This window comes from Lipotes vexillifer, unplaced genomic scaffold (assembly GCF_000442215.2).
Source record: "Lipotes vexillifer unplaced genomic scaffold, Lipotes_vexillifer_v1.1 scaffold618, whole genome shotgun sequence".
NCBI lineage: Eukaryota > Metazoa > Chordata > Mammalia > Artiodactyla > Lipotidae > Lipotes > Lipotes vexillifer.
In genome coordinates, this window is record NW_006799025.1 from 3,069,037 (window position 1) to 3,093,481 (window position 24,445).

Below are 24,445 nucleotides of genomic sequence, written 5' to 3' on the forward strand. Positions count from 1 at the left end.
TCAATAACCCTTTTGGAAATGCTTTTGTCTTACCTTCACGTTAACACAGAAAATTCAGAAGCTACCACAAAGCACACTGCAGAACCATTTTATTATCGCTTTTTGGTTGACTTATTAGCAGATTTTCAATTCCATCCCTGCCGAAATACTGCCCAAATACTCTGTCTAGTCAAGACTCTACCTGAACTGCCCCTGGTTTGGGCTTCTCCATTGGCCTCCTTTCCTGCTCCCTTCATTACCTACCAGCCTTAAAGTTTAACAGACAAGCTCATCTAGGGTAGGTTCGGCAAGAGTGAGATTTAAGACTGAAATGAGGCCACAGCTAAATTCCTTTGTGTAACTCAAGTGCTCTGATAAAAAGGCAAACCAGGGCTTCCCTGGTGGCGCAGTGGTTGAGAGTCTGCCTGCCGATGCAGGGGACACAGGTTCATGCCCCGGTCCAGGAAGATCCCACATGCCACGGAGCAGCTGGGCCCGTAAGCCATGGCCGCTGAGCCTGTGCGTCCGGAGCCTGTACTCCGCAACGGGAGAGGCCACGACAGTGAGAGGCCCGTGTACCGCAAAAAAAAAAAAAAAAAAAAAAGGCAAACCAGAGTCAGATGTTCCTGACTGATGAATTCACTTTCATCATATCTTTCCTTCATACCCATTTAATAGCCCACAGTGCAAAGGGTTTAGCAAAGACCACTACCTCATTGTTTGTATTAGACATAGCAATGTGCAGGGTCTCTCTCTTTCTATTTTTAACGGATTTATCCATTTTCTAATATCCCTGAGCTGGCCAATGAAAGATTATTTGAATGAACTGTCACATATAATAAACATTATATTTTTCTAATTAAGCACAGGGGCGTTTATAGTTCTGATGTCTTTGACATTTTCCCTGGGACATACCAAACCTTAGAAATGTCTCCAAAAACACCTGGAATCTGGTTACTCCACTGCCATGTGACTGACCACATTCATGCTGGAATGGAAACTACTTACACCGTTCTACCAAATGAAGGTGAATATCCACTTAGTAATTCTAGAAGGTATATATCACAAATATAATTAAGATGTACTACTTTGCCATATCAATACTTCCCCCCAACTGAAGCTTTTTTGAATTTGCTGCCCTGATTTCTTCCTTCTCTACCTCCAAATAGGAATTTTTTACTGCTAAGTGGTGTGGGATACTGCTTATCTTCTGATAGCTGGTACTGATAACAGCACCAATAGTCTCTAAACTAATACAAATTGACAGCAATTTGATGCAGTGTAATTAATATTCCTAAAACTGACATGTATAAGAGAGTAGTTGTGACTTAACAAAAGACATTTTAAATTTAATTTCTTTCTTAATAGAAAACATTAACTTTTTTTCTAGTAAGTACCTGGTACAGGAAAAAACACCCCCCCACACACAAAAAAACCCATATAACTAATATTATTTCAAATAGTCAATCAGGCAGAACAGTGTCTTTCTGTGCTTCTGGGGGAGGGGAGGAATTACTGATTATTGTTTTGTCAGTGACTGTCTTAGGCCATTCGGGCTGCTGTAACAAAATACCATACTGGGTAGCTTATAAGTAACAGAAATTTATTTTCCTAGTTCTGGAGGCTGTTAGCCTAAGGTTAGGGTGCCAACATGGTTGGTTTAGGGTCCTTTTCCAGGTTGCAGACTTATTATACCTTCACATGGCAGAAGGGACAAGCTACTTCTCCAGGGGCCTCTTTTATAAGGGCACTAATCCCATTCACCAGGGCTCCACCCTCATGACCCAATCACTTCCCAAAGGCCCCACCACCTAACACTATCACCTTGGGCATTAGGCTTTCAACATATGAATTTTGGGGGCACACAAACATTTAGACCATCGCAAAGATCCAGGAAAAAAAAAAACAGAATCTAATTTTAGATTCTAAAATCTTGCTGCTCCGCCCACCCCAGCAAGAACACTCCCTCCTATGCAGGCACATGCATATACACACACACAATAAAACACAGGAAAACAAGCAGCCCTTTTATGGATAAACACTAAAAACTAAAGAAATGTGTTATATAAAGAGTAAAATTCCTGCTACCAACAAGGGATTAATTTCCAAAATATACAAACATCTCATACAGCTTAATATCAAAAAAAAAAACCCAATCAAAAAATGGGCAAAAGACCTAAATAGACATTTCTCCAAAGACATATGGATGGCCAATGGACACATGAAAAGATGCTCAGTATCACTAATAATTAGAGTCATGCAAATCAAAACTATAATGAGGTATCTCCTCACACCAGTCAGAATGGCCATCGTTAAAAAGTCTACAAATAAAAAATGCTGGAGATGGTGTGGATAAAAAGGAACCGTCCTACATTGTTGATGGGAATGTAGATTGGTGCAGTACAGAGGTTCCTTAAAAAACTAAAAATACAGTTATCATATAATCCTACAATCCCACCCCTGGGTATATATCTGGAGAAAACTCGAACTTGAAAAGATACATGCACCCCAATGTTCAAAGTAGCACTATTTATCAATACAATAGCCAAGACACAGAAGCAACCTAAATGTCCATCGACAAATGAATGGATAAAGAAGATATGGTTTCTGTGTGTATATATATATACACATAGACACACACATACATACACACAATGGAATATTACTCAGCCATAAAAAAACAAAATAATACCATTTGCAGCAACATGGATGGACCTACAGATTATCATATTAAGTGAAGTAAGTCAGACAAATATCGTATGATATCACTTATATGTGGAATATAAAAAAATGATACAAATGAACTTACTTACAAAACAGAAATAGACTCAGACATAGAAAACAAACTTATGGTTACCAAAGGAAATACTGTGTGTGGGGGGGACAGGGGCAGGAAATAAATTAATAGTTTGGGATTAACATATACACACTACTATATATAAAATATGTAAACAACAAGGACCTACTGTATAGCAGAGGGCACTATACTCTGTATCCTGTAATAACCTATAATGGAAAAGAATCTGAAAAAGAATATATATATATTTGAATCACTTTGCTGTACACCTGAAACTAACACAACATTGTAAATTATACTTCAATTTTAAAAACTGAGGTTAAAAAAAGAAGTAAAATTCCTGCTTTTTGGTCGCAGGCTTTGGTGTTTCCTGAGTCTTCTGAGTTCAGAACTGTCGGAATTGGCAATGGCAAATCCAATGAGGGGAAATGATGTAGAGAAAACAACTCGTGTTTCCTCCTCACACTGGCATCAAAGGGAACATAGAAATGGAAGAAAATACAGAAGTAAATATATTTCAAAACCTAAAAATCACTGAAAGATTACTTGTCAGTGCAAATGAAAAGTTTTCAGTTCTGTTCCCGGGTCTTACACAAAGACCTCATAACATGAAAAACCATTTCCACTAAAACTCTTTATTACAAAGTGTGGTACTGAGAGCACCAGAATACCAAAGGCTCAGACAACTATATAAACCACTGGGCCTGATGCCAGTAACTGCCGAACAAGGTGAAGCGTCAAACATGAGAAAGAAAACCTTAAGTAGAGCTTAAAGAACATTAGCACACATGTAAACCGCACAAAAGGATGGTCCTGCTCAGACTGATAATCAAAAGTGAAGGAATACCAAGGCAGGCATTCTGGAAATTCATGTGTGCAAATGCCTGACATGTAGAGGATATGCTGCTACAGGCTAAGCCTACACACAAAGACCATGAAAAAATTCCTCCTGTAGGATAAGCCTGGGAGGAGATAAGGGAAATGACTGTTTCCTTGGTTAAGAAAGGGGAGACTGTTTTAAAACCCCTACTAAAAACTGTAGAACAAATAGCAATGCGAAGGCAAAACACATGTTGGAAAAAACGATTAAAGAGAAATTTGACTTTTACGAAGAGAAAAGGTATTGCATGGAACTGAAAGAAGCAGTAATGAACAAAAAAGATAGTTTGAACTATTCACAGAAAAATGGGGAGCCTCATTTATCAGTCTGAATTATCTTTAAATGAAAGTTTGATAAAGCTTTGGCCAAGTTTACCTTAATTCTAAATCTTAGAAGAATTTCAGCCTACCATGACAGAGACAAGGGAGAAATCAAGTTATAGTGAATATATACTGAATATATTGAATCTTTCAATATTTTGCACAGGGAGACAATTTTCTCCACAAAGAAAAAAATCACTAGAAAAGAATTGTGGATATCCTGTCATGCTTAATGTAATGCCTTATTTCTACCAGAGGAAGCATAATAAAGACCTCCTCTGATAAATATAAAAGGTACTTTTTTGAGACTGACACTTCCATGACAGTCAGATAACCTCCTGGAGCTGTCTGAGGGGAAAAGCTTACTTAGCTTTAAGTTCCTTACAGGCAGGGAGTGTATATTCTGTACTTCTAGTAGGTGCACAAATCCAATCCAATACCCTGCTTGGTAAATATCTAACCACATATTAACTCAATAAAAAGGAGTTTTAAAAACTTTTTTGGACACAACGTCAGACTTATTGAAAAGTTGCTAGAGCAGTACCAAAAAAATTCCTGTATACCCTTTACCCAGATTCCCCAAATGTTAACATTTTGCACTGCATGTACTTTCTCGTCCTTTCTCCTATCTCCGTATCTCTTTATACACACACAGACTACAGAAATTGTAAACACATATACTCCTATTTCCTAAGAACAAGAATATTCTTATACATAAACAAAGTACACCTATCAAAATCAGGAAATTAAAAACAATTCAATACTACAGACCCCTTCCATATTTCACCAATTATTCTAATCATGTTCTTCAGAGAAAAAGAAAATCCAACTCATGCACTGAGTTCAGCTGACATGTCTCCTTGTCTCTTAGTCTGGGGCAGTTCCTTGGTCTTTGTCTTTCCCAACTTTGACATTTTTAAAGAATACAGGGCAGTCACTTTGTAGAATGTGACTTCAATTTGGGTTTGTCTAACGTTTCCTTATGATCAGATTCGGATTATGCATTTTTTGGCAAGATTCTCACAGAAGTGATATTGTGGTTTTCTCAGCATACATGTCAAGAGACACGAGATGTTGATTTGTTCCCTTACTGGTTGTGTTCATTTTGAGCATTTGGGCTTATGGTGGTGTCTGCCAGGTTTCTCCACTATAAAATGACTAATTTTCCCTTGATAATAAATAAAGATCTTGCAGGGAGGAAAGTTAATTTGTCTTTAAATAAAGCAGTACTAGAGTGAGAGATGTGTTTTAAATATATAAACAGCAGAAAAATAAAAATGAATCAAGATTAAAGAAAATAAGTTTAAAAAAAACTAGAATATATTTAAAGCACCATGTGCCAATTTTTTTAACCATATGATATATACTAGTTTTAATAACGGTCTTAAAATTTCTTTTTCTATAGAGACCAAGTCTGGATGAAAGAAATAAATTGATGATAAGTGAAAAAAAAAAAAAGAAAAAACAATGATTCATAACAATGTATGTGAAAGTGTTGAATAGAAGGCTTCCTTGGAATGGCTATAAGCATTTAAAAAAAAAGACTGAAAACATATACTTTTGTGCATTTATGGGGATAACTGTGTTACACTGTTTCATATGAAAAGATCAATAGACTGTATTATGACACATGACTGACTCTAATACACATATCACCACCATTAGGGCTTTACAAAACTGTATTAAAAAAAAAATCTATGAGCAGATGTTGTCCTGGACAGTCCTCAAAGGATCACTATTAAGATTCAATGATTTCAATAATAAATAAAAAAAATAAACAAACAAACAAACAAGATTCAATGAAATGTTTCCAAACTTTGGCTTCCCATCAATCCCTCTAACATACTGCTGACATCAGTCCTAATGGACCAGTGGAATAGGGGCACAGGTGTAGAGGAAGTAAAATAAAAAATTAAACAGATAAAATAAAATATTAATAATAAAATTTCAAAACGGTGAGGCCAATATTGAACTTCCAATCTACAGAACTGTAAGATAATTAATTTTGTGTTGTTTTAAGCCACTAAGCCTGTGATAATTTGTTACAGCAGCAATAGAGAATCAATAGGGTACCCTTTGAAGATGACAATTATACCTAAATAAAGCTGGTAGAATTTTTTTGTTAATTTTAAACTAAAAAATGTTTAAATAAAATAAAACAAATTTTTAAAATAAAATAAAATGTTGCCAGTCTGAGTTTTGTGAACCCTCGAAATGATGATCAAAAGGAAGTTAATATGGAACTGGAGAAAGGCAGAGTTGAGAAACAATCTATAAATTAAATCCTGGCAAAGACGAATGTTGCCATCAGGAGAAAAGTTTTCAAAATACCGTTGTGGAAACATCAGGTGAGTAACATTTTTGTCCAGCCTTAACTAAAGTCAAAGCACACTTTCAAGGAACTGAGCTGGGACTCAAAATTATTTAATAAGAGGCTAAAAAAAAGACACAGTTCTTTTTATTTCTTTATTTTCACATACATTCTGGCTAAAAGAGCAAGAGTCCACATCAACAAAAAATGGAAACAAGGCTTTGGCTGAAAAACATGCACTCAACAAATCATGTTAATAGCCAGACAAGAAGAAAGTCAGCTTTGTAAACTTCTATTTCATTTGATTCAGAGAGAAACTTAGCATGTATTTTAAAAGTAACAAGAAAATGAAGTTTGAAATCTTTTACTGTGGGAAAACATTAACATCTTTCTCAAAGAAAATAACTGTTTTTAAAAGGGACCCAGTAGAAAAATCTGGAAAAATCAAGAAGGTTAAATTGTGGACCACTTGGAATGACATTCTTTCAAGCATACTTACAAATTGTTTGTGTTCCTGGGATGAAAAAGATTGTCATGTCTCCAACAACAGTAAATTGATGTTCCTTGGAATAGAAGTCAGTCTCTACCTTTAAAAATATATGCCTTCTTTGAGGAAACTCCTATATCTTGTAGCTTTTTTACATTCCGGACAATTAAATGGACTCAGGTCATAAATTATGAAACTAATAATACCACTGAGGTAAGCAGCCTGAAAGCGTTTGCAATATATGTACATGTTCAATATAAAAATCCTTTATATATATTTTTTTATCTGGCATTCAGTTTTGAAAAATTCAGTCTCATATGTGGTATATTTCAAATGATACCTTTAAGTCAATGATTTCTTTCGACTGCAGTAAAGAAGATATGGCAAGAAAAATGCTGCAGTGCCATCTTCTGGGAGGACATTTAAGAAATCCCTTAGTTGTAGGTCCACAGCAACAACTGACAGTGTTTCTGTTTGTAGGAAAGAATATCTGAGTTAGAACTGAAATTCTGTCTTTCATCCTATTCTCTTATCACTCAACCAGTTAGAAGCTAATAATTCAGGTGACAAAATGTTATAACTACGAGAGAGAGAGGAAAAAAAAAAACCCCAAACCCGTCTTTTAAATCCACAGACTGCTTTATGGTTCTAACAACTTCTTATTTATTCTTTCTAGAATCATTTGTAGGAAACTATAATCAATTGAACACTGTTTTTAATGTTAGGACTACACTGCAGCTGATTTATAAAGACTGTTTGCTAGGACAGGAAATACTATTAATTTTGTTGGATGACATTTTCCTAAATCAGTTCCTCCTACTATAAGATTTTTGTTATTAACAAGCACAAATATGTTTTCAAGACCATTTACTTTTTTTTTCTCAAACTGCAAAATAATGTGTTCTAATGAATATTTTAAATATTAAGGAATTTAGTAAACATTTTTGTAAAGGTAGCTCTGTAATTTTATGATTCTGTTGTTTCTCGACGCATGCATGCTGCCCTCTGCTGGGAAGAGAAGGGGGTGACATTTAAGAACAATGTTCCCAAACCTTCAGTCCATTCCGTGTGTGATTCTTGCATGCCCACCACTTATTCTATTTGCAGAGTAACCGAAATATAAAATCTCCGGCTCAGGTGTGTGTGCATCCATCCAAAGTCATCTGTCCAATATCCAGCAACCTAAACCATCCCTTACACAAAGGAATGGCATGCTCTTGTTGCTAACAAGTTAATGAATAGTGTGACGTATGAGAAAGCTCCCTAGCTCTGGAATCGTACAGACTCGGGCAGGAATCACACTCTTCTACTTATGCTCTGGGGGACTTTAAGAAAGTCAACCTCCTGGGTCTTGGTTTCCTCATTTATAATGTAGTGGTACCATCTGCTAGCTTCCAGAGTCCTTTGTGAATTAATTTAAAATACAATGATGCACACCTGACACAAAATAGAACTTTAATAAACAATAACTGCTAACTAATTTGTAAAACCCATGAATTACCAATGTCTTCCTATCAAACTAGTTTAATTTGCCTAAATGTGGAACCTGTAAGTAGTATCCTAGATACAAAAAACTGAGGTGGGGGCCAGTGTAAAGTAGGTATAGAGCCAACAAAAATCTTGCCACTGCTCTATTCTCCTCTTCCTCCAACTAGTGAAAGGCTAATACAGGTTACAACTCCAAGAACAAGGTCAATATCTTAAATCCATAGAGTACTTTAAATCCTCCAGTGTGTCTAGAAAATACGTGTCAAATGTTGAAAATAGTTATTTCTGGCTGGTGAAGTTTAAAATGACTTTTTAAACTTTGTAATTTACTATAGTACTAGAATTTTTATTAATAAGCACAGCTCACTGTCACAAAAACAGTCATAAGTACTGCCTTGAAACAAAGAAGTCAATCACTAACCCCAGTTTCAATGGCTCTGCATTAGTGCAACAGTTCTCAACTAGTACAGTTTTGTCCCCCAGGGGACATTTGGTGATGGCTGGAGACATTTCTGTTTTAACTGGGCAAGTGCTACCGCTATGTAGTGTATTTAGTGAGTAGAGGCCAGGGATGCTGGTAACACCCTAAAATGCACAGGGGACACCTACACACAAATTATCTGGTCCAAGATGTCAGCAGTGACAAGGCTGAGGAATGCTGCATTAGAGAGTAAGAAATCCAAGCTCCTAAGCATATTATGTAAGTCCCTGACCTCCATCTCCAACCTCACCATCTTGCAATTTTTGCCTAACATTTTACTCTAGAGTCAGTCCTGAACCTCCCATTGGTCCCAGGCAATTAAAAAAATTGGCTTGCTTCAGGATACTCAGTAAGTAGCAGACTTGGAACTCAGTTCCAATTCTCCTAATTCCAATCTTGATCCCTTCTTGGTATACCACAGCTGCCAACAGAGAGACTCCCCATGAAAACGGACCTGAGGTTATTCAGGTGTCTTCCCTTCAAATCAATAAATAGTTATAGAATACTCCATATGGAGAAGCACATTGCTGGCAAGGAAAGTGCATCATGAAAAATGAATAAAACACTATACCAGCTCTGGAGGTATTACAATAAAAGTAAGTAACACACAGCATTTAGTCCCATAAGCCACACACATACATACAGGCACATGTGTGTGAATATACACATATTAAAGACACAGAAAAATGGAACATTTGGAGGAAAGATTATGGAGTAGTTATGAGTTTGTGGGTGTGGATCAGAAAAGGATGAAGAAAGAGTCGTTTGACTAAGATAATGATGTTACCGGGGTGTGAAGGTGTGGGCTATCTGCACCGGAAAGTGATCGACCAACAAGAATAATCAGTTCAAATTTATGTGATAAATTTGGTGCAGATGGGGCTGGGCAATCAAACACCTGAGACTTCCAGCTTCTGACAACCAAAAAATCACGCAGAGAGGTGGTAGGACAAATAGTATAGAGGCCCCTCCCTGTCTTCCCAATCACAAACATACAACTTAACTTAATGGGGATTTCCAGAAAAACACCATCCAATGGCCACTTGGCTTTGCCTAACACTTTGACAGTCAATTCCCTCAGCTGGAAAATACAATTCCAATACTGTCAACTTCTAATATTTTATGCACACTGGTATCGATATAACCATACCTTTGTCATCAGGCCAACCATTAACTGGTGATATTAACACACAAGAGTAGTGAAACTGATAACCATATAGCTATCAAGATTTATAAATGACTATGAATTATAAAAATTCAAACAATAACTACCTACGCTGTAAAATACTGCATAATTTAGACACACTGCACTTCTAAATCTTTGAGAAATTTATCACTCCTCAGTACTTGCTCACAATTATGATTAGTAATGATAATTTTAATTTCCTACATGAAGTAAATTAAGCACCCAGACCATTAATATAAAATGGACTTTACCGGCTTTACCGATTTTTAAAATACCGAGGCTGTGAGTTTCTCTGACTGTGATACTTTGTTAAGTGTCTGGAAAGATTAACTTAAAAGCATCAGCTCTAGAGCTAAAAGAGATAAATGAATATCAAATGTGGTGGCGGGAGCACATGAATGTTAAAAATAAGCTCTCCAGTTGATTCTGCGAAGACCCTCTTCCCCACACTTGAGAATCACATGAAAAAACGAGAGATAGCAAGGCTTCAGCCAGTTATGGAAATGAGTACCCTCAACTCAATTTATAATCAAGCAAAAAAGATTATTTTACCTTTTAGTGACGATAAGTAAAGTTGATATTTCTCTCCACCACATTTTATTCTCTGACAAAGTTCAGGCAGCAGTTTTTTCCACCACAAAGTCTATCTTAGGGAAAAATGAATACTTTTTAAGTTTGAATGCATTTTACACGCAGATTTCCAACAAGAAGAAAAAGATTGTGCAGGGAAGCCCAGGGCAAAAATACATCATCTTGGTTAAGGAACAGACTTTGTTAGAACAGTCTTCTGCTTAAGCTAGAGCATAAAAGTCAGATCTATAACTTGAAAATCTAATAATTTATACACTGTACATATGTACACCGCTATTTTCAAGAAGAAACATAGACGTGTCTTGTTTTCATCTCTTAGGCAGCAAGAAAGTTCTAAAGTCAAAAACTCTTCTAATTTCTAAAGACCAGATAGTCCACAAAGAATTTTCCCATCATTTATTATGTTTTCCAAATCTTCAGCTAGTAGCCTACTTCATCACCAAACAAGAGACCTTTAGTGAAGATAACATACAAGCACCATAAATCTTAACAGCCTCTAATGGTACTCAAAACATGTAACATATATGCTCTTTTAAGCCACACAGCCCTGTGAGGTTGGACTGGCATAATTTGTCCCCATTTTGCAGATAAGGCGACAAGATTAACATTTGATTATCACTGATAAAGCCTAAAACCGTAATCTGAAAAGCATACCCGCTTCTCTTCTTTCAGTTCATGATTAGCATATGGGATGACTGCCTCTGGGCATCTCTCTAACAGCCTGTCTATGCACCGTTCATACTCTTCCAAACGCGTACGACACAGAACATGGATGCTGAGGCCAGCAACAGTGTCTTCTGAGAGTGGCTCCAAGAATGGAATAATGGAAGCTATGTCAAATGAAGGACCACATATGAGAGACTATGAACAGAAAAGTGAAATGTTATGGAATGAGGCATCCAAAAAACTAAAGCACAACATACAGAATACAGTTTTTTAAAGAATAAATCTCACTTGCCAAAAAAAAAAAAAAAGAATGTAATTTTAGAGCACACGCATATATTTACTTAGTAAGTCTAATTAGACCAAAGTATTAAATAATCTTGAAACCACCTCTAGTTTAAAGAAAAAAAAAATCTGTTTAATACAAAGCTATGATTTTTTAAAATAACATGATTGTGTGTGCTCTGAATAGACTGTAAGTTTAAACTAATGTGAATGCTTTAAGAGTCTATCCTTAGGATAGAAGCAACATGGTGGTCAAGATTTATGTCCAATGATGTTCACCTCAAGAATAGTTATAATACTGAAAAACTAGAAGAAATCTAAGCATTAAATAAGAAGGGATGAGTAAATAAATTATGATATATTCAAATGATGGTATATTTAATAGCTATCAAAACTGTTTTCAAAGGACAAAATGCTCATGATAAAATTAGTAAAAAATCTCAATACAAAATTATATTCAGAGCATGATCAGTTGTATAAAATCTACATAGGTACATGCACATCTAGAAATGCCCTTGGAAGAGCATCGAAATTTGAAACAGAGACCAGTTCACTGGAATGGGAGGACAAAGCCAGCTTTCTTTTTCTTTTTCACACTTCCCTGTATTTTCCAAGGTTTCTATAATAAGCATGCACTACACAAAGAACCAAAAATAAAATTTCACATTTAAGAAAACTACAGCAATCGTTAAGAACTTAATAATTTGTATCAATACCATTTGCTACAACCTGAATGACACAGAGCAGCTATTATTTCAGTAGTCAGAACTTGACAATATTTTTCTTTTAAACATTTAAACTATAAATACTACTTTTGATTCTGCCACCAAAATAATCTCTGCTTTCCCTTTCTTCTGGATAAAAAAGGAAATGCTCATATTCTGATTTTCTTCTTCTTGTATCCTTTTTACTGCAGCGTCTTCTCAGACTCACAGGAGGACACGGAACATGAACTATCCATTTACAGTCAGCATCGTGATTTTATTCCAAATATCTACGAAGCAATGGCTAGGAGAGTAAGGTTGGTCCCTTTCCTTCCTGCAAGTTTAATATTCACCTTCATCTGAAAAATTTCCTGACAATAAGATAGCAAATATGAAATAAGGTGGTTAAAGTGAAATGAGTCAAAGCTTGGTACAAAGTGGGTTACCCATGAACTTTTAAGTAGTTATATCCATATCATCAAGAAGTTTAAAAATAAGAAACACCAGGGAATTCCTTGGCGGTCCAGTGGTTAGGACTCCGCACTTTCACTGCTGAGGGCGCGGGTTCAATCTGTGGTCGGGGGACTAAGATACCAAAGCCACACAGGGCGACCAAAACAAACACAACAAACAAAAACCCTCAAAATAAGAAACACCAGACAACACATATATCACTGGATAAAAAATGGCCCACAGGTTACTACTACTCTTTAAAATACTCTTAGTGTTGTCTGCTTCTTAGCAGTGTGTTCCTTTTTTTTTTTTTTTCCAATATTGGAAATGGACTCTCCACCCCCAACACAGGCACTACTTATTCCCTTTTCTGATCTACAGCCCTCATGCTCAGCTGACTCTGCAGGGCTGGAACCCACAGAATTCTCTACACAGTCACACCTGTGGCTCTAAGAGGGGTGGATAGCAAGGAGGCGGGGGGAGGGGACCAGGACAATTCTGGTAAAAGGCAGGGCATTTACTAGTTACTGTGTCATTCTGAATAGTGGCTTTTTGACACATAGATGATTTACAGATTGTTTTTAATTCTTGCACAAATATACTATTACAGTGATTAAGAACAAGAGACAAAGATTTATCTCAAATCTGTGTGGTGGTGGTGAGCTGGTGGGTAGAAGGGAGTCATACAATTTTGAAAAAGCTCTCCAAGTGATTCTGAACCGACCCCCCATTCCTCTAGGTAAGAGCAGGTGAGATCTTTTTGTTTCTTGATGGTTAGTTTTTTTCTTAATGACTAAGACTAACTGACCCCAGATAATTTAGAAAGAGTTATAATTAGGAAAAGGATTTAGAAAAGTTTAGACTGACTAAACTTTCTATCCTTTAATGGCAAGGATTCCCAGAAAGAAGATACCCTTTTTATTTATTTTTATTTTTTATAAATTTATTTATTTTATTATTATTTATTTTTGGCTGCCTTGGGTCTTTGTTGCTGTGTGCGGGCTTCTCTAGTTGTGGCGAGCGGTGGCTTCTCTTGTTGCAGAGCACGGGCTCTAGGCACGTAAGCTTCAGTAGTTGTGGCACATGGGCTTAGCTGCTCCATGGCATGTGGGATCTTCCCGGACCAGGGATCGAACCGTGTCCTCTGCATTGGCAGGCAGATTCTTAACCACTGTGACACCAGGGAAGTCCCAAGATACCCTTCTTAAATACCTTAAAATGGATTCTAAAGATCACTGAATTATACTTTTTCAAGCAGAGATTATAAATATGCTTTGAAGATTTATCAGGGGATATTTTATAGCACTTATTACAATTAACATTTTAAATATGTAATTAGTACATACATTATAGGAGGGCAAGTTCTTGCCTGCCTCGTCCAATGCTGTACATCAATCACATTTATAGTACATGCTTGAGGAATATTTGTGGAATGAACAAATCTGAGACTAAGTGCTTGGCAGCCTCTGTATCATAAGGGTACTAGAGATAAGAACCAACAAGAACCTCCTTTGGCAATTTTTTTAAAAATGTAAGTAACTCCATTCCTGGTGACATCACAGGCTGTCTAGAGACTAAGACTAAGCAATATGGTCTCTTGAGCTTCGCATCCTGACACCCCATCCCCAATTTGACATTTTGGTTTCTATAAGCAATAACGACACTTCCACTAAGTTCCCAGAGTAAATCAGGGGTTGCAAACTCAAAAGCTTAACAAGGTCAAACCAGATGATGAAAACCAGATGATGAAAACGCACGAAGGCGGCTGAGTATAAGGAAAATGGATGCCAGACACTCAGCATCTGGACCAGGGAGACATGGAGGTGGAACCTTGGCAGACAGGACAGCACGAGCACTGCCCAAGGAGGGGAGCCAGTAGGTGGCTCCGACCTTCAGGTCGTGAGGGCCCAGGTTTACTGCTGAATGAAAGTTCTGTTGAGTTTCTCAAAGAGAAACTTGAAACTCAAAATTCTGAATTTGAAAACTCAATTTTCATATGTCAGCAGCTACACTGGGAAGACCAAACACAACAGATGTGAGGATTATACTCAGTCCTTGGGCCACTGATTACATTAAACAAAATCACATCCACATTGAGCCCAGCCCAATCCACCAAGTCAAATGTGGACTTTATTTCTCATTCTCAGTCGAAAACACTCACGTTCAGAATTCTTGCAGGATGGTCTACATTCTCTTGATCATCTTTCTTACTTTAAAAAAAAATCCTTTCAGGAGCCAGATAAGCTAGCTACTCTGACCTATTTCCTATAAGACAGATAGTAGTGCTTGGTTTGGGCTAGAGGCCTAAGCTCTGTGAGTGAACACGAAAATAAAAGTGAATCTCGTCAATGAAAAAACCGCGAAACATTTGCCGTACTTTCATTTCACAACGTGTTTTCAAGCACATCCTGAGAATGAGGCAAGAGTCACAGGACCTGGAAGCTCACTCACTGACTGGCAACAAAACCAGACTTCCTGTCAGCAGTTTCAGGCAGAGGCAGGAATTCCCTCCAGAGCTCTTGAGTGTGCCTAACTATAGATTCTGTCCCCAGAATTATACACTCTAAATTAACTGGACACCCAGGGTCTTACCAAATTTAAGTCCTATACTATATGGTAATATGCATATTCATAAGAAAAGGAGGCATTTTTATTTACCTGTAATTTTGAAAGGTCTTCCATATAATTTTTATCAGCCAAGGATTCAGAAGATATTAAGACATTAACCCACGGACTGATTAAGCCATAATGACTACAGGTGCTTATCTAAAATGTAAAAGAAACTTATCATAAACAAAAGTACAACAAAACAAGACTTTCTTCATCCATCCCACACACAGCAAGCAATCCCTAACATTCTGCTGTGTCCCAAAATTAGGTGTACATTTTCCTGGTAATGGGAAGAAAGTCTTAGAATGCATTCCCCTGGAAAAGGTTTTAGTTTTGCTGCTTCTCACTGAATAAATCCTTACTAAATATTTCCTAATATTTTAACTTTCAAAAAACTGCAAAGAGGCACTTTCTCACAAAAAGGGCAATACTTCCTTTAAGCTAATTACACTCAAATAAAAGTTAACAGTAATACTGAAAATAATTTTTATTTCTACTACTTTCCTTGGGAGGCAAAATCTCTTCCATAAGTTCTCAGGACAATTCCCATAAAGACTCCCTTATTCAAGCAAACCCACATTAGCCACTCTGTCACTGTGAAGGACAAAGGGGCTGCCAGGGGTCGGGGGGAACAGGAAGGATAAGAGTAGAGTTGTTAGGGCTGCTGCCGACTGCGGAACAGCTTTTGTCTGTGCAGCTGACAGGAAGTGGAAGTCTGGTAAGGAAGTCTCTCTCCCACAAGCCTTCTGCAGTTCCTCTCCCAGCAGGGAGGTCTGCAGATGTCTCTTCTCTCATGTTCCGCTTCATGACTGTTGCCTAAGGGAGCACAGATGGATTTGGGGAAAAGCCCTTTCTCCCACACTTTGGCTACTGAAGTACCATTGTAAGTAAGTAATATAGGAGCAGTAGAAGGTGCTCTTTAGGATACAAAAGTGTTTAAAATGTGGGCAACTTCACTCACAGACAAGTTTTAAATGTATTTTTAACTCTTGCTTTAAAAAGATATCCGGTAGGGCTTCCCTGGTGGCACAGTGGTTCTGCCGATACAGGGGACATGGGTTCATGCCCCGGTCCGGGAGGATCCCACATGCCGCGGAGCAGCTGGGCCCGTGAGCCATGGCCGCTGAGCCTGCGTGTCCGGAGCCTGTGCTCCGCAACGGGAGAGGCCACAACAGTGAGAGGCCCACGTACCGCAAAAAAAAAAAAAAAAAAAAAAGATATCCAGTAATATGAATTATGACTGATTTTATGCTGTTAAAAATAAGAAAGGTCGGGCTTCCCTAGTGGTGCAGTGGTTGAGAGTCCGCCTGCCGATGCAGGGGACACAGGTTCGTGCCCCGGTCCGGGAAGATCCCATATGCCACGGAGCCTGCGCGTCCAGAGCCTGTGCTCCACGACGGGAGAGGCCACAACAGTGAGAGGCCCACGTACCGCAAAAAAATAAATAAATTAATTAATTAATTAAAAGATAAAAATAAAAAATAAAAAAAATAAGAAGGGTCAACAAAAATTAAAATAAAAAGAAATAAAAGTTTAACAAAAACATAAAACACACACAAGAAAACCCAAAAAACAAACAAACAAAAAAATAAGGGTCATTATCATAATGTGTAATGTACATAAAGTTTAATTCACTGTACTATTCCATTATCTTACCAGATCCTCTGATGTTCTCAGTGGTGTGGTGTCAGGTGGCTGCCTCTTAGATAATCTCCAGATGTACTGTGATGTGAGCTTGAAAAAGAGTTCCTGAAGTACCACATCTGGGAGACATGCTACCAGCTGAGCTTCCCAAAAGTCTACTAAGAGCTGAGGAATAGTATCTTCATCTTTACCACAAAGCACCTTGAGAACAGTGAAACAAGCCCCCATAGCTCAGATAAATATAGTACTGATCAAGTTACAGCTGCTCTGAACTGAACAGCACTCCATCATGTGGACCATGTATTCAATAATTTATCTCTAGCATTAGTGCCGTGGCAAAAGCGAATTTAGACATTTTAACAGACTCCAGATTGCATGAACAGAATTTTTCTAGATACATTTTTCTAATCTGTACTTTTATAAGTGGTTATGTGTAAGTCTCATTTTTCAATAAACAAATGAAAACTCACTTCTCTTGTTCTGCTCCCCATCCCCCCACCAACTTCATCAGGCCACCCAGAACAATTGCATTTTCAAAGCGACAAACCTTAAAGAAGGAATCTGCTTCTTCAATTCCAATTTTGTTGTTCTTCTGTAAGCCAAGGACTGAAGCCACAAGCAATCCAGGCTGAGTCTCCTTCAAGTGAACTGCAAATTCAGTTGGAACAATTTGTCCTTTCCTCTGTTGAATCAATAGCCGAGGTTCCAGAATGAAGCCACATCCCAACTTCATCTTCAGATAAAAAAAATTTAGGAACAGAATAAACATTGCATTCATCTTGGAAATACACGCTAGTGAATTCAAGAATCAATGATAAGCCATTAATAATTTACTGTAATCTTAATTTTTTCTTTACAAAGACAAGTTCTAAGGACATCATTGGTAACTGTCTTTGTAGAAGTTATTATTACTTAATTAAGCATCAAGATGTCCTATTTTGTAGACAGCTTTAAATTTAGGTCTATATAGGATTTTTCAAAATTATGAAAAGAAAATTCATCTTTCTAGAATTCTACTCTTCAAAGTAGAGGACACCTCAGTGCTAACCTGAGACATAATAAGTGCTCAATTAATGTCACTTAATTTCTTTCTCTACTGATTAACTTTTTTGGCTTATGTCCCTAAATGGCCTCTCTTCCAATGGGAAGCTACCTTTCTTTGATACACCATTCAAATGCCTAATTTCCTACATAGTCATTTGTGATCTTCCCAAATGCAGGCTATTTCTGCAACTACTGGACTCCTAAGACTCAAGGTTAATAACCTACTTGCTGTACTTGAATATACATCACTGTTCTGTTTTCAGGGACAAACCACACCACCCCCTCATGCCAGGTCAGACTGTCAGCTCAGGGCAGAGCCTGTATACTCTTCACTGCCAAGCACTGTGTTCTGAACATCCCTGACACTTAAGTTGAAAAGTCTTTGGATACCCATTGCTGCCATTTATCTTTCATTTTTCTTTTTCATTTGCCAAATCCAAATTTGCCAAATTTCATTTGCCAAAAGGGCCACTTCCTTTTTAATATTAAGTCTATTTTCCTTTACAACTAAGAAAAAAATGAGCTACACAGAAGCCAGAAGAAAACTAAACACCTCAGGACCACTGAGTCCTATTTTAGCTTGCTGTTAATACCAGGCAGGGCACCGTACCTCTGAATGGCTTTTCATTTCATTTCTGTGCATGTCAAGATCTCTCATTTTCAAAGCCATTGATGCCTTGGTCAATGTCACTAAGACTGATGAAAATCCAGAAGTATCCAGCTTCCTTAAATAGCTTATGGCAGTTAAAGGATCAATATTCTTCATAGAAGGACTACAGAGAATATGGGGCAGTTGCTTCGGCTCAGCGACATAAAACATCTGAACCACTTTTGCTGCCAATTCCTTTGGTGAGCGTAAACAAGAAATAAAAGGTCAGTCAGCCGATAGAAAGCAACAAAATCAGCAAAAAAAAAAAGGATAAAAAGCCAAGATACAAACATTCCAATTAAGATAAAATTACAGTACTATGCTTCGATTTAAAAAGAGAGTTGATGGTGATAGCACGGGAGAGCTGAGATGACCTAAAGTGATCTCTTTGCTGAGTTATAATGAAGAAAAAGCAGGGAAAGTGTATACCAAGTTGTGGCCAGCATTTCTAATTTTAACAAGAGTTCAGAAGAAGAAAACAAAATTGGATTAAATTATACTCAAAAGTCCTTTATAGAAAATTACTGCTTAACACAAAATTTACTTATATTTAATGTACAAAATATACTTAATATTTATAAGAGAAAATTTCAGTTCTCTTAAAACCTTAAAACACTTGGTATCACAATATCCAACTTTGCATACTGGCATTCAACTCTTTACAAATACGTGAGGAGCTAAAAATGATCCTTAATAATAATGTCTGACGGTTGCTGGGCCAGGATTTCATAAGGGAAATTTTGGACACCTGGAGAGGGGGGTAACTAGGGTTGTGAAAAGGGCTGCAGATGAGAAGAAGGCAGGCTAAGCCCAGGTTCTATGTCATTCTTCTAAAGACATGCCACTGTCACATTGGGCAGGTCACTCAACCACAGTGGACCACACCCCCCTGTCTATGTAATGAGAAAGTATGAGAAGATGGTTATAAGTTCTTTTCCAAGCTGTAATTCTGAGTATTATTAATGAAGAAAACGGCACACTAGTTAGCTTTTTTAGAAAAAAAAAGACTATAATACCAATGAAAAATACTTGGAACTTGATTTCTCAACAGAATTACGTAAAATAAATTGCTAAAATGAAAAGTTAAAAATATTAGATACAACTAAATAGAAAACTGTATTCACTTCACTTAATTCTTCATCCAGGTTTTCATAAAGTGAATGATTAATGTAAAAGATTAATCCCCTCTCGTATTTCTGTGCTCCATTCTCTACTGCCCAGTCCACTCGGGCCAAAACTTCAGCCATAGACAAACCAGACATCTTATAGTATGGCAAGGCGAGGTGGGAATACTGGGTGTCAAGCCTAAAGGGAAGGAAGTAAAAAAAAAAAAAAACAAACAACAACTTCAGATTTGTCATGTTTAAGTTTGGATGTCTAACACATTTAATAATAAAACAGACATGATTTCCAGAAGACATAAATCTCAATATACTTTTCTACGGCCATTAGGAGTTGGAACAAACTCCTGAGTCTTGTTCTGCAAAGTCATTCTAATTAATGTCGCTTCTTTTTGCTTGCTCATAAGAAAAACAATTCATTAAGTGAATTTTAATATTCATAATGTGGCTCTAAAATAATGGTGTTTATAAGTAGGAAAAGTCTTTTATCAATTTATAATGACCCCCATGGGTCAAGTAAGCCTTGGAAACAATTACATATGAAAAAAAATTATGAAGATCATTCTCATCTGGACAGTGGCTACAGGATTTGTTCATTTTGTGAAAATTATTGTGACTTGTACACTTATTACTTGTGTACTCTGCTACATGTATAACTCCATTAAAAAGTGTTTTTTAAGTTTCCTCAAAAAGCTGCAATATTGAGTAATGGTTACCATTAAATCTATTAACATAAAAAAAAAGATCATTCTCAAAAAGAGAAATCACTATTGATCCTGGTGTCCTTTTCTGACATCATAAAAGAACTGACTACTAAGATTAAAATCACAGAGTGTCCAACTAGTATCTCTCCCTTAAAGCTCATAGTAATATGGTTGTCTCAGGGATGTTCACTGGTCGTGCCCCACCCCGGCCCAAAGGTCTGAAAAGAAACTTCAAATTCCTAAATTAACTGATGGGAGACTCATGAACTGCTCATCCAATAAACTGTAAGTCCTTGAAGGCAGGCAACAGGTCGTACTCATCTCTCTAAGCTTAGCCCAGTACCTGACCCACAGGATGTGCTAAACAAATGCTGTGGCATAAATGAATGACTAAACCACCTCCCCTCGTGCGTCACCCCATTTGTCAGGTAACTGCCAGAGGTGGAAAAGTTAGTAAGCACACCTGAAGCTCAGGATGGCTTCTCTGACAAGTTTCCAAGTAGCATCACCAACCTGCTGTAGCAGTCTCCAAGGTGCCCACAGCTTTCTTTAAATGCTTCTAAAAGCTCTGCTTTTTCTCCAGGTTCCAGCTGACTGGCATCCATCAGGGCAGCTCTCACTAACAGGTGAGCCTCGCTGAGAAGGTGGATGCAGCTCTGCGTTTTTGCAGTCTTGTAGGTGTTACTGTAGTCTACCTAACACAAAAAAGGCAAGCAGCTAATGTTGCTTTAGACATCTCCCCAAAGTTTCCCAGTTCTTAAGAATGTCTATCCAGTTGGTTACTAAAGTCAATATCTGAACACATTAAATCCTAAAAAATGAAAAGTGGTTATTTATCATTCTGATAAGGCCTAGCTAAAGTGGTTTTCTTTTCCCCCACGATCTATGAGCCAGTTTAACACACACATGATTGTAACTATTCTCTTGTTAAACAGTGCTAATCATTAGAGAAGGTACAATTAATACTGTAATACTAATAATACTGTTAACTTAGCAATAATTTGATCACAATTTGATAAGGCTAATGAACATATCTGAAAACCTTAACTTTATTTTTAAGTTCTATGATTTAAATCTTTCTCAAATTCAGATTGAGTATGCTTCCTTCATCTTAGTTTCAATCTGTGAATTTAGGTTCTGCCACATCTATTTCTGTAACTCACAGTGGGCTTATAAAAATTATCACTAGCTAGGACTTCCCTGGTGGTGCAGTGGTTAAGAATCTGCCCTCCAAGGCAGAGGACATGGGTTCGATCCCTGGTCCAGGAAGATCCCAAGTGCCTTGGAGCAACTAAGCCCGTGGGCCACAGCTACTGAGCCTGTGCTCTACAGCCTGCGAGCCACAACTACTGAGCCCATGTGCCACAACTACTGAAGCCCGCGCACTCTAGGGCCCATGTGCTGCAACTACTGAGCCCGCGTGCTGCAACTACAGAAGCCCAAGCGCCTAGAGCTCGTGCTCCGCGACAAGAGAAGCCACTGCAATGAGAAGTCTGTGCACCACAACGAAGAATAGCCCCGCTCACTGCAACTAGAGAAAGCCCGCGCACAGCAACGAAGACCCAACGCAGCTAAAAATAAATAAAATTAAAAAAAAGATTACCACTAGCTAATCTGAGTCAATCAGTATTTTTAGACTCCAGTAGGCAAATCACCTAGATGACATCTAAGACTTTCAATTAAGCAAGACTGAAAACACAGAACAAAGCTGATAAAATTATCAGCATTAAAATGTCAGGGCCAAATCAGGCAAAACCTTCACCCAATGACCAAAATTAACATTACTAGTGAAGGGCAAATGAATATTCTGCACCTCCCAGTGTGATACTCTGAGAAAGATACGTCACCTACACAATGTTCTGGCCAAGAAGAAGAATATACAACCTGAATCTAATCATGAGAAATGATATGAAATGAGAAATGAAATGAAATGAAAAAATAAATATTTAAAAGGTGGCAGGGGGAGAAATATTTTTCAAAACTGTTTTAAAACAAAGAGTGGAATCTAAAAATGCAACAAGCTAGTGAATAAAACAAAAAAGACACAGACTCACAGATACAGAGAACAAACTAGTGGTTAGCAGTGAAGATAAGAGAGGGAGATTAAGAGGTACAAACTACTACGTATAAGATAAATAAGCTACAAGGATATATTGTACAACACAGGGAATATAGCCAATATTTTATAATAACTACAAGTGGATTATAACCTTCCAAAACTGTGAATCACTATGTTTATACCTGTAACTTATAATATTGTACGTCAACTCTACTTCAACCAAAAAAAACAAAAACAATTTTTTTAAATAAAACAAAGAAAGGCTGTGAACATATTCTGGATTAAAGGAGGCTAAAGAGACATGACAGTTAAACACATTACTTGATGGATCCTGGACCTGGGGCGGGAGGTGCTGGGGGATTCTACTAGGCCATTATTGAGTCAATTGACAAAACTGGAATATGAACCGTAGACTAAAGTATTGTGTCACTGCTAAATTTTCTGAAGCATATGTGTGTCCTATGGTTATATAAGCAAATATCTCAATTCTTAGGAAACATGCACTGAAATATTTAGGGGCCTTAGGCTATGACGTATGCAATATACCTTGCAATGGATCAGGAGAAAATATACATGCGTGCTTGCGCATTTAGAAAGTACAAGAGTGCAAAAAAGAAGAAAAAAGAGGGAGAAACAAAGGGAGTATAATGTTGGCTATGGGCAAATCTGTGTGGGGAATACACAGGTTTTATTTGTACTCTTCTTATTCTTGCAACTTTTCTGTGGGTTTGAAATTATTTCAAAATAAAGAGTTTATAAAAATTGTCAGGGATGAGTAGGCAGTTGTCACTCTTAGAAGAAGGAGGATGCCCATGGGACAATGCTACAAGTGCTGCAGTGCCCTGGGACTATCTGCTAAGATATTTCAAAGAAGCGTGAGACAGGGACATACGATCTAAGATTTCTTTTGGCTCCATTTCATGGTTCTCTTTGCTAGGGTTCAAAATAAAGGTCAAAGGCTACTTATGTTTAGACTGGCTAATCAATTCTCATAGGAGAATGGGTATGAACAAGGGAATCTTATTTTAGTGAAGGGAATTTCTCCTGGCTCCTCGAATATCAGGAGTTGTGAAAACAAGAAGGTGAAGATATACACTGCACTGTCAGACAGAGCCTGGAAGCTGGCTGGCTGTGGCATTCTGCATGTACGGTAATTAGAATCAATTTCTAGCCATCAATTAGACTCTAAAAATTTCTACAAATAAGAATTAGAAGTCTGAAAGGAATACCATTTCTTTGTACAGTTGCACTGGTGAGATCGTATTCACAATATACAAATTCCACCCAGCCTCAGCTACAGGAGGTGTTCTGAGATTAACACTGGTACCTTTTCTAGAACTAAAAGCAAAACAAAGGACAAGAATTATAAGACATATTATTAATAAACGGGAATTTTAAATGGTAAGTATTAGATACCTAAAATATTGCAACTATGATATCATTTTCATCTAGTATTTTCTTTGTTGATTAACTACACAGTCGATTTTTAGAGAACACTAGTGCACAATGCTATGTAGGCTTAACAGCATTTAACATACTGCACTCTCATGGACTGATAAATCAAGCACTTCCAATTCATTCCACAAGTATTGTTAAATAGGCAATAAGTTCACAGAACAGGCAAAAGCCCTCAAAAGGAAGAAAGACGTGGATATGGCCTTCATGAAGCCAGGGCTGCTGGGAAAATGCAAAAGACAGAACTGAACATCTGCTGGAGGCACTACCTTATCTCTTGCTTTCACTATATGATGCATTTTCTGTAGTATGCAATCTTTTAAAAATGCAGACCCTAGACCAAATGAATTTTCAAATAAATTAGAATTTTTAAAAAAATCATTTAAAAATATATAATACTTTTAAGATGTCAAATGTGTGAGATTACAAGCTATTTTTCCTCTCGCCAGAAAGCTTTTGGGATCAGTCAGTCTCAGACCACTTCATGCACACTCTAAGTGAGCAGTTACCCAAGGGAACCTGGTTATTCCTGCT

At 37.4% G+C, this 24,445-nt stretch overlaps 2 protein-coding genes across 2 annotated transcripts in view; one reads left to right on the forward strand and one right to left on the reverse strand.

Moving 5' to 3' along the window:
* Window positions 1-12,488, forward strand: part of LOC103089248 (ceruloplasmin) — a 63,253-nt gene extending 50,765 nt beyond the window's left edge. The window contains exons 18-19 of the mRNA XM_007471307.1: window positions 844-1,006; window positions 12,385-12,488. Coding sequence (XP_007471369.1) covers window positions 844-1,006; window positions 12,385-12,488 — 267 coding nt within the window. The remainder of the gene's footprint in view (window positions 1-843; window positions 1,007-12,384) is intronic.
* Window positions 6,452-24,445, reverse strand: part of HPS3 (HPS3 biogenesis of lysosomal organelles complex 2 subunit 1) — a 35,331-nt gene continuing 17,337 nt past the window's right edge. Inside the window, exons 8-17 of the mRNA XM_007471306.1 lie at window positions 23,686-23,794; window positions 20,911-21,092; window positions 19,697-19,877; window positions 18,534-18,767; window positions 17,427-17,612; window positions 16,892-17,080; window positions 15,284-15,391; window positions 11,175-11,381; window positions 10,482-10,572; window positions 6,452-7,244 (exon numbers count right to left, since the gene is read on the reverse strand). Of these exons, the coding sequence (XP_007471368.1) occupies window positions 7,117-7,244; window positions 10,482-10,572; window positions 11,175-11,381; window positions 15,284-15,391; window positions 16,892-17,080; window positions 17,427-17,612; window positions 18,534-18,767; window positions 19,697-19,877; window positions 20,911-21,092; window positions 23,686-23,794 (1,615 nt within the window). The 3' untranslated portion in view covers window positions 6,452-7,116. The remainder of the gene's footprint in view (window positions 7,245-10,481; window positions 10,573-11,174; window positions 11,382-15,283; window positions 15,392-16,891; window positions 17,081-17,426; window positions 17,613-18,533; window positions 18,768-19,696; window positions 19,878-20,910; window positions 21,093-23,685; window positions 23,795-24,445) is intronic.